Source organism: Lampetra planeri, chromosome 3, assembly GCF_965212315.1.
Source record: "Lampetra planeri chromosome 3, kcLamPlan1.2.h2, whole genome shotgun sequence".
NCBI lineage: Eukaryota > Metazoa > Chordata > Hyperoartia > Petromyzontiformes > Petromyzontidae > Lampetra > Lampetra planeri.
This window is the reverse complement of record NC_136109.1, coordinates 10,556,653-10,566,003: the sequence shown is the minus strand read 5'-3', so window position 1 is coordinate 10,566,003 and position 9,351 is coordinate 10,556,653. Positions and strand designations below refer to the sequence as shown.

The 9,351-nt window shown below is 43.9% G+C and overlaps 1 protein-coding gene across 5 annotated transcripts; it reads left to right on the top strand.

Annotated features, from left to right (window-relative positions):
* Positions 1–1,592: 1,592 nt before the first annotated feature.
* Positions 1,593–8,907, top strand: LOC144717288 (uncharacterized). 5 transcript variants are annotated; one of them, XM_078592728.1, is made up of 7 exons: positions 1,593–1,828; positions 3,954–4,435; positions 5,393–5,479; positions 5,822–5,908; positions 6,187–6,327; positions 6,592–6,678; positions 6,963–8,907. In XM_078592728.1, the coding sequence occupies exons 2-7, from the start codon at positions 3,955–3,957 to the stop codon at positions 7,619–7,621; spliced, it is 1,542 nt and encodes a 513-aa protein (XP_078448854.1). In that variant the 5' UTR covers positions 1,593–1,828; position 3,954; the 3' UTR covers positions 7,622–8,907. The 5 variants fall into 5 exon arrangements, with proteins under 5 accessions (XP_078448854.1, XP_078448856.1, XP_078448857.1 ...); XM_078592730.1 differs by lacking the exon at positions 5,393–5,479; XM_078592727.1 differs by lacking the exon at positions 1,593–1,828 and having other exon boundaries at positions 1,845–4,435.
* The last annotated feature ends 444 nt before the right edge of the window (positions 8,908–9,351 follow it).

The window sequence follows — 9,351 nt, the reverse complement described above, 5'->3', positions numbered from 1 at the left end:
GCACCCCTAGGGGGTGCGTGCACCCACAGGTTAAGAAGAGGCACTGATTTAAGGTAGTAAACGTATAGTCAAATTTATATTTATGAAAAAAATATGAATAGGTTTTACCCTTTCTGGCAATAAAACAGGTGTTAAGATGTTCAAACACCAAAAAGAAACCTTTTGCAAGGAATCAAATTCTAGATTTGAAGCTTTCGTGACTGCAATGATTCATATTCTTAGGTTTTTTCGGTAAAGTCACGTAGGTAAAAACATTAAAAAGTAAAAAAAAATGTTTTTACCTACGTGACTTTACCGAAAAAACCTAAGAATAAGGAATCAAATACTGCTTTAACCACACACATTACTTGTGAACATGCAAACAAAACATGCTCTGATAATACTGTTATCCATTGCCCCCCTTCGCACGTGAAGGGCTCACAAGTGGCATCATCACATCTATCCCTCTACTTAAGGAACGAAACAGGAGGATTTCGCCACAAATCTGGCTGTCCGCCTGATAATGCTAGTTGTAATTATTGGTGAAACGTCGTACTCTGATTGTAAATGTTGTAGAGTTGCTCTCCAACACACCAGTGTGCTGCACTAGTAACACCTTAGTATGTTCTGTTTAGGTGACAGAACATACGACACATTTATATTTACGCGATCTAACCCAAAAAAACCCTATATTATGGATGATATTGGTCGCGAAAGCCTGCTGCGTGTTAAACTGTCTTTGAAACCTATTGGTCTACACCAGAGACAGTCTTTAGGGGCCGTCCATAAATGACGTCACGCACCTAGGGGGGGGGGGGGTCAGACATTTGTGACGAGGGGGGGGGGGTGTTTGAGAAATGTGACGTCAAATAAAAATGCGCAACTTTAAATAAATATAGACAACACGTTCTACTTAATTAAATAGACTTTTTAATAAATGTTTTCTCCTACAACATCAGAGTGCAGCGTCACATTAAATACGCACTACAATGACAACAGTTTAAAGCGATTTGAAGCATGTTTAATATTTTTTTGGGGGGGAAGAGCTTTGTGACGTCATATTTGAGGGAGGGGTCTGACTTTTTGTGACGCCGTGTCCAAAATCGCGTGACGTCATTTATGGACGGCCCCTAAATTGTGGCCTAGTGTCAGACCCAGAGAACAACGCCAAAATGCGAACAGTACAAAGACAATGCCACGTATCAGAGCATCTGTAGCTCGGCGTGAGCAGCTACACAACGGGATACTTTTTTGCCAGTATACAATCAAAAACAAATATTTAGCAAGCAGCAACAGAGCGTTTAGTACCCGCAGATGTGGCCCAAGGGACAATGATACATTTATCCCACCACCCCTCCCCCATCCCTCCCCCACCCTTCCCCATCCCTCCCCACCCCTCCCCCACATCTCCCCACCTCTCCCCCACCCCTCCCCTACCCCTCCTCACCCCCCCCCACCTCTCCCCACCCCTCCCCCACCTCTCCACCCCTCCCCCATCCCTCCCTCCCCCACCTCACCCCCGCCCACCTCTATCCACCCCTCCCCCACCCCTCCTCACCTCCCCACTTCTCCCCACCCCTCCCCCACCCCTCCCCTCCCCCACCCCTCCCCCATCCCTCCCACCTGCTTATTAAATGACCGCGGTCCCTTAAGTCAGGAATTCTCCCTTTTGAGAAAACGCGAGCCGACCAAAATCTTCATCGCTCCTTTTACAAAACGCGTCTATGGTTTATTTGCCTCGTATAACAGGGCCTCGCTAGAGAATGCCAAAGTAAAAATATTTCCTTTACAACATTTAATTTCCGCAGATAGATATTAAAACCTCTAAAGTGTCATCCGTCGTCTCGGGGTAAGCGCGCGCATTCGTTTTGTTGTTTGGTGCCAATGCCATACGCGCCAGATTGATGGCCCTCTGTTAAAGCGGTCGTGAACTTTACTGTTTAATAACAGTCACGTACGTGTAACTAGTTTGGTTAATCCACTGCTAGATGACCCCCACCCCCCCCATCATCGTGCCATACGCGCCAGATTGCTGGCTCTCGAGACGCGTACTTTTTGTTTTTTCGGTAATGTCACGTTGGTAAAAAAATTCAAATAAATTAAATCACGCGTCCTTTAGGTGGGGACAACTTAGCGAAAGCACACCGCTTAAGTGTGTCTCCACCTCAAGAAGGGACGCTTGTGTTGCGCCCGAAACGTCGTGATTTATTTAATTTTTTTTACCGACGTGACTTTACCGAAAAAAACAAATAGTATGAATCCTTGCATTCACGAAAACTTCTATTAAAGCGGTCGTGAATTGTAATATTCACGTAATAGAATCACCGACGTGAAACTCGTTTGTCAATTCACTGATAGATGAACCCCCACACAACCATCCTCCGATATCAAAAATCAATATTTATACTGGAGGAATCCGATGAGCTATAAAGCTCTTTTGCGCAGATGGCTGATGCTGACGTAGATCAACAACTATTTTTTATTTACATTGAGGTGGTTGAGGCAAAGTCATTTGTACCTTCGCCGCTAATGTTCACCGATAGTAATGCACATGAACTTGTTTTTTTCATGTTTAAACCCACTGCATGATAAAGGTTGTTTACACGCTTTTATTTAACTCTGTTGTTGTCGTATCCTCAAATCTTGTAACTTACTTTTAACCGACTTATTTTGAACCATATTTCACAATGGTCACAACGGATTTCTACGGTGCCACGGTGGCGAGATGTTATCTCTGTCGCCTGGTGTCCAGGAGGTCATGGGTTTGATTCTGACCCTGACGCCTGGTTATACATGGTGTTTCAAAAAGATGGACCCAATTTCAAAGATATAGCGATTTCAAATCGGGTCCATCCTTTTCAAACACCCTGTATATTTGGAGTTTTGCGTGTCTCTCTCCGTGGTCGCGTGGATTTTTTTCCGGGTCCTCCGGTTTTCCCCCTTCATTTAGAATCGACATCACGCGTTTAGAGTATTTGGCTGCTATACATTTCCACGTGATAAGCCACTTGAGCTACCATTTGTGGCCAGGTCGCTTCTGAAATAGAGCAGTGTAGCGCAGTGGGCCTTTGTAAGATAAAAAATATATAGTTCAGTAAATAGTTTAGTTTATATATCGTTATTAATCGTGTTTAACTCTTGTGATTTGAAATTTATCTTGGAGCAGGCGCACATGTTCATGGGACTTAAAGCATCATGAGGTTGTGTATGGTATTGTTTGTTTAGCAAACCTGATTCTTTTGATGAGTCCCCCAAGATTGAAACCGGTTCAGAGTTTTCTTACTTAAACAAATGCTGCTCTATGATATTGGTCTCAGCAAAGCCAATTAGCTGATGAATTCAACATGTTTGTGTAAATGTGGAAACATGACCGATGCTTATGTTTAATATACAAGACGTGTGAACATGGCCATCTTGTATTGGGAGCTCATCTCGGAAGACTTTTCATCATTGCCATCAGCCAGCATCGTTCCATTGCTCAATGAACGACTTCCCAAACTGTCGCCATCAATGCACATCATGGTGGATGATCTTATATGAAACTAAATATGATGTAATTTGTGATGTAATGAGAAGGCACAATTGGTGGGTGGCTGAGGAATAGATCAGTATCAGGGTAGGACCAGGGCCGGATGAAGGTTTTGTAGGCCCCTGGGCTACAGGTACTGTGAGGCCCCCAGTAATATTTTCAAAAGGAAAACAAAGTTAATAGAAGAGAACATTTATTTTTACAAGGATAACAACAAATAAAATTTGGGCTGCAGCCCCTAAAGCCCATGCCTTAATCCGACCCTGGGTAGGACCTATAACTCAGTTATGAAACTCTTGAGTTTTTGTGTCAGACCCATAATGTTATCTTACCCATTAAGTATGATCAACAATTAAAAAGATGATCCAGCATGTGTGAAATAGGGAGCTTGGTCAAAAGCCATTCCATGTTAAGTCTCTATGATTTCTCCATGCATTTTCTTCAGAATGGCATGCGCAGTGGCCACCCCGGTGCTGGAGCCTAGTGGGGACTTCCCGGCGTGGCTGGAGGCACAGGGCGTGAACGCGGAGGTGGCCCGGGCCATGCACTCAGAGCTGGGCATCCGGGACTACGGGGTCCTGCGCGCCTGCGTCGGGGACGGCCTCGTGCGGGCCGAGCTGCTGGCCACGGCGCGCGACCGCCTGCCCTTCGGCTTCTACGCCGTGCTGCGGCAGGTGGTGAAGGCCCTGCAGGGTACCGAGCCCCATGATGCTGGGATTCCGCGCTGGGACGACGCAGCTTCCTTTCCCAGCGACGTGTCACTGGGAGGCCTGGTGGAGGTGTTGCTTGCGCTGTTCAGCGGCTTGAGCCGGGAGCTGCTGTTGTCCGTGCAGAGGCTCGATGAAATAGACAATCCTAAATATGTAGTGGCTTCTTCATTGCCAAGTGCTCCCAGACCTGAAGATGGGACATTGGAATTGGACCATGGTAATAAAAGCATCATCATATCAAAAATATTTTAACTTATTCTCCAAAGATTGCATTGCATGCTCTGTAACAGCACAACTTAACTATTACCAGGTGTTGAATTAACGTTTTTTGAGACATGTACGATATGATGGATACAAATAAATTGTTACAAACATGTATTCTACTCACGAAAAGGATAAACAAGTATAAGTAAACAATATGGTGGCCTTCATTAATTTACTGCTGAATGAAGTTCTCTTCATGTTATGTCTGTCACAGGAATCGTTTATCATGGTAGTCTCACTTGAGCCACACAGCTGCACTTTGTTATCACCCGCCTATCTCTGCCAACTTCCCCTTTCTCACACTACTCCCCTTCACTCACTCTCCGTTCCAGCAGCCAACATTTTTTATCAAAACCCCTTGTCAACCTTAATCGGTGGGGGGAGGCATCTATTTTTCTCCTTTGCTGCTCCCAATGTCTGGAACTCCCTTTCCCCAGTGTTCCGTGCTATCAACTCCCCCGCCTCTATTTAAGTCCAGATTTAAGACCTTCCATTTATCCTCTTCTTATGACTGACTTACCTGTCTGTAATTTTGTATTATTATTTTGTGATATTCTATTGGCAGTGGCGCACAAGCACTATCACAAAAGACTCGACACATTTGTGAATAACACTGCCTCAAACGGAAAACTATATAACAGGTCATATTTCAGGCAACTACCATTATTTATGTGATGTGAAGGAGGGCCATTGCCTGAAACGTCATGATTGTATATGCTAGGACCAAGGACGATTGCCCAAAATGTCACCTATTATATACTTTTCCTGCTTTGAGATTGCAGTACAAGAGACATCCATGGCTAAAAATGCAATCCTGGATTTAAAATGTTTCTCAGGAAGTTATACATGTTGAGTAGCATATTGCAGTGGTTTCATATGTTATTATGTTGTGGCTTTTAAATGTGTGCAGATGAGCCAGACCTGAGATCAATTCCAGCCATGGATGAAACCAAACCCAACAATTCAGTGGTGCAGATTAAAATGGAGCCTTTGGAAGGTAGATTACAGATTTCTATGATTCCACAAATGCTCGGCACATTTGTCATGTGTAGTGAATTTGGATGTCTTGTTGCACTGTTTGCAAACGAATATAGGATGCTTATGAATATTTATCCTGATGGTATTTATGTCCTGCCTTTGACCGAAGCATCTGGAATTCATACGATTATGCCAAATTTATGAAGCTAAGTAGGGGTGATTGTAAGAATCTTAGAGTAAAAAGGACATCCATGGCTTCATGTAGAATTCTTGTCTCAAACTGTCTCTCGTGAAACTGTACATGTTGAGTATATGCAGAAGTTTTTACATATGGCATTATTGTGGCTTTGAATTTGTGCAGATGAGCGAGAAGAGAGATTGACTCCAACCATGGATGACACCAAGCCCAACATTGCAGTGGTCCAAATTAAAACGGAGCTTCTGGAAGGTAGAGTTCATGAAGGCCTCAATTTGATGTGCCTGTTGTTTGACATATGTCACCACCCTGGTCAGTGTAGGTTGGTAAAGGGGGGGTGGCCCACGATCGGTTCAGATATCACTGGCCTTTTTAGGTGATCTGTGGCCAATAATCGATCTCAGGTTGTCGAATTTTCTGGCGCGGTTGTCTCAACCATTGCGCCACAGGGTTTTAGAATAGCACGATACATTGTTTTGGCAGATTTTATATTTGCCACGTAACAGTGAGCTAGTGCTGTTTTTCTGCAGAAGGTGCATGTCTCTTGAATGGCTGTCCTGAGCTCATCGTCCAGAAAGCGAAAACTCCACCAGATTTGAGAACAAACCTTGCACGCACAGCCGCCGCCCACCCCTTTGCGTGGCCACAACCGAACGGCATTATAACGGACGGTGAGGAAATGGCTGCAATACCTTCCTTCCAAACACTAATGCAGCAAAAAGATTAAAAATGCATGCGCAACTTAACGATGACCACGTTTTCAGCTGCTTATCAGGCAGTTTTCCTAAATCCTGCCTTGATAGTGCAGGTCTTCTAGTAAAAAGGACATCTGTGGGTACAAACAGATTTCTGGTTTTAATTTGTTATGTCATGAAACTACGTGTTGAGTGTATGCAATGGTTGTATGTATGATGTTGTGGATTTGAATTGTGCAGGTGAGCCAGGAGAGAGGACATCACCAACAATGGATGACACCATATCTAACTTTGCATCCGTACACATTGAAATGGAGCCTTTGGATGGTACAGTGCAACTTTTCCATGATTCCATTAAGCCCTCAACATGACGTGGGGGTTGATATATTAGCCTGGTCAGTGTGGGTTAATGAAATGGGTTGATGTGGGATCAGTTCAGATATCACCCACCTTTTATGTTAGCTGTGGTCAAAAATCAAAACTGAGATTGCTGGATTTATAGTGCACTTGCCTCAATCACATCACTGCTGGGTTTTAGGTTATATTTATACGTTATTACAGATGTTATATTTACCATGTGATGGTAAACTGGTGCGGTTTTTCTGCTTCAGGTGAATGTCACATGGACGGCCGCCCTGAGATCGTCCATAGGACGACATCACCACCAGATTTGAAACGAAATCTTGTGCACACAGCCGCTGCCCGCACATATGCGTGGCCAAAACCTGATGCTGAAATGCACGGCGAAGAAATCGCTGTCATTCCTTCTTCCCAAACACTGACGCAGCAACAGCAACTTGCATTTGCTCAGAGGGAGACAATTGTGAACGCTGTCTCAACGAACAACAGTGCGATGTCTTCCGTCCTCGAGGATGAGACGTTCAAGTTTAATCTCAAAGTGACTCAGCCAGAGGTTGCAGCTGAAAAGCGTCACCGGTGCGAACTGTGCGGCAAGACCTACTCGCTGGCGTTCAACTTGAAGCGCCACACGTACGTGCACACGGGCGCGTGGCCCTGCCGCTGCAAAGTGTGCGGGCACGGCGTGTTGCGCGCTAGCGACCTAAAGGAGCACATGCGCGTGCACACGGGCGAGCGGCCTTTCTGCTGCAACGCGTGCGGGCAGTGCTTCACGCGGGCCTGGCACCTGAGGTCTCACGAGCGCACGCACACAGGCGAGAAGCCGCACCGCTGTGGCTTGTGCGGCAAGGAGTTCACGCGATCCAACGGACTGCGGTTGCACCAACGCAAGCACGCGGGCGACAAAAAGTAGGGTGGCAGAGATGGGTAGGACAACGTGTGCTTTTCCGAGCCGACGACGATGCGGCGTTTTTTAAATTTTTAAAGAGGAGCGTTCGTTTTAACCAAGATGAGAACCAATCCTTGGGACGAGGCCATTCATGTTGGAATGCTTGTCTCTTATTTTGAAGAGGTGGTTCCTTTTGATACATGGGACATCGGAAAGGTAACCAAAAGACGTCCGTAGATTTAGAAAGAGTGGGAAGGGTTTTGTTTTGATGGGTTCAAACTTGTTTACAAATAAATGCCATTTTTTTATTACATGTAGCCATGGTACACAATCGCAATATTATGACGACATTCATAGCCACTTTTTTTTTTCAATGTCTTACGCAAACGTATCTAAATAACGTAAAACCATCACTGACTGGTACATGAATCTAACGTGTCTGCACAATATGTACCATGTAGAATTTTCACAAGTTGCTGTTTTATGGTATTGTGCTATGAAAAATATTAGTTCATCATCGTCGTCAGTCATGATCGTATAGTTGATACAGATCATCGAATTGTACAAAATTATTGTAAAGTGTTTGGTTATAATTGCAGTTGCAGAATAAAATTACATTTAAGTATATCGACCTTTCTGGACCAGTGACTTTTGTTTCAATAAGGCCAAAACCAATGGTTGGTTATGACTTAAATTTGTCAAACAAATGCTTGTTGTGGTGGTTGTGATGGTGGTGGCTGTGATGGTGGTGGCTGCGATGGTTGTGTTTGGTGGTTGAGTTGGTGGTGATGTGGTAGTAATAGCTGCAGAGAAGGTAAAATTTGAAATGAAAATTTGAAAATTAACTTAAATTTCGCTATACATTCCTCACACTCGTAATTCGATCAATATTTTGATGTAGAGTTTCCTTTAAAACCATCTCTTATTGGTATTTACATTATACTGTACCGTAATGTGCAATACCAGATTGAAACATGCGTTTGTATTATTTGGCTGCTGTACATTTCCACGTGATATGCCACTTTGTTGAGCCATAATTTATGACCAGGACACTTTTAAAATATAAGTTAATAGCTCAGTGGGCTTTACCTGGTAAGATAAAAAAATATATAGTTACATTTAATTTGTATGTATATTTTTACGTGATTTGTTTACCTTTCCTATACTTTGCACTCCTATCGTGTTTTTGTATTGTACAGTATGTTGTAACGTTCTGACCTGCCCCTACTGGACATCTGTGAAAAAAAGAGCTTTATAGCTCATCGGATTTCTCCTCCAGTATAAATAAATTTTCTAGAGTTTGCATGTTCTCCCCGTGGTTCGCGTGGATTTTTCTCCGGGTCCTCCTGTTTTTCCCTCCACGTTTAGAATCAACATCGCGCGTTTAGAGTTATTTGGCTACTGATATAAATTTCCACACGATCAGCCACTTCGTCGAGCTATCATTCGTGTTAGCCAGGTTCGCTTCTGCATACCTGTCAACCCGTACGGTTTACCTGTATTCTTGCACAGGGAAATTGAGTTTTCAGGTCCACACGGCGTACAGCCGTTTCAATACGGGCAACAAAAATCTACTTAGTGACATCGTTTTGTCTATTTGTGTTTCTCCCTTGTGATGGGACTTTGCAGGATGACCGTTGAGATTGATAAGGGCACGGGGTGACCAATAAGGTCTGAATTGGTCATTAATAATCAGGTAGGCACCGATAAGGTGTTGACAGATATACTTCTGAAAAATAGCTCCATAGAGCTCA

What these genes read in the sequence shown, in the direction of transcription:
- LOC144717288 (XM_078592727.1), top strand. Translation starts at nt 3,928, where the DNA reads ATGATTTCTCCATGCATTTTCTTCAGAATGGCATGCGCAGTGGCCACC. An exon ending in TAAAATGGAGCCTTTGGAAG is followed by an intron (nt 5,480 to 5,821) that starts GTAGATTACAGA and finishes GAATTTGTGCAG; the next exon opens with ATGAGCGAGAAGAGAGATTG. An exon ending in TAAAACGGAGCTTCTGGAAG is followed by an intron (nt 5,909 to 6,186) that starts GTAGAGTTCATG and finishes GTTTTTCTGCAG; the next exon opens with AAGGTGCATGTCTCTTGAAT.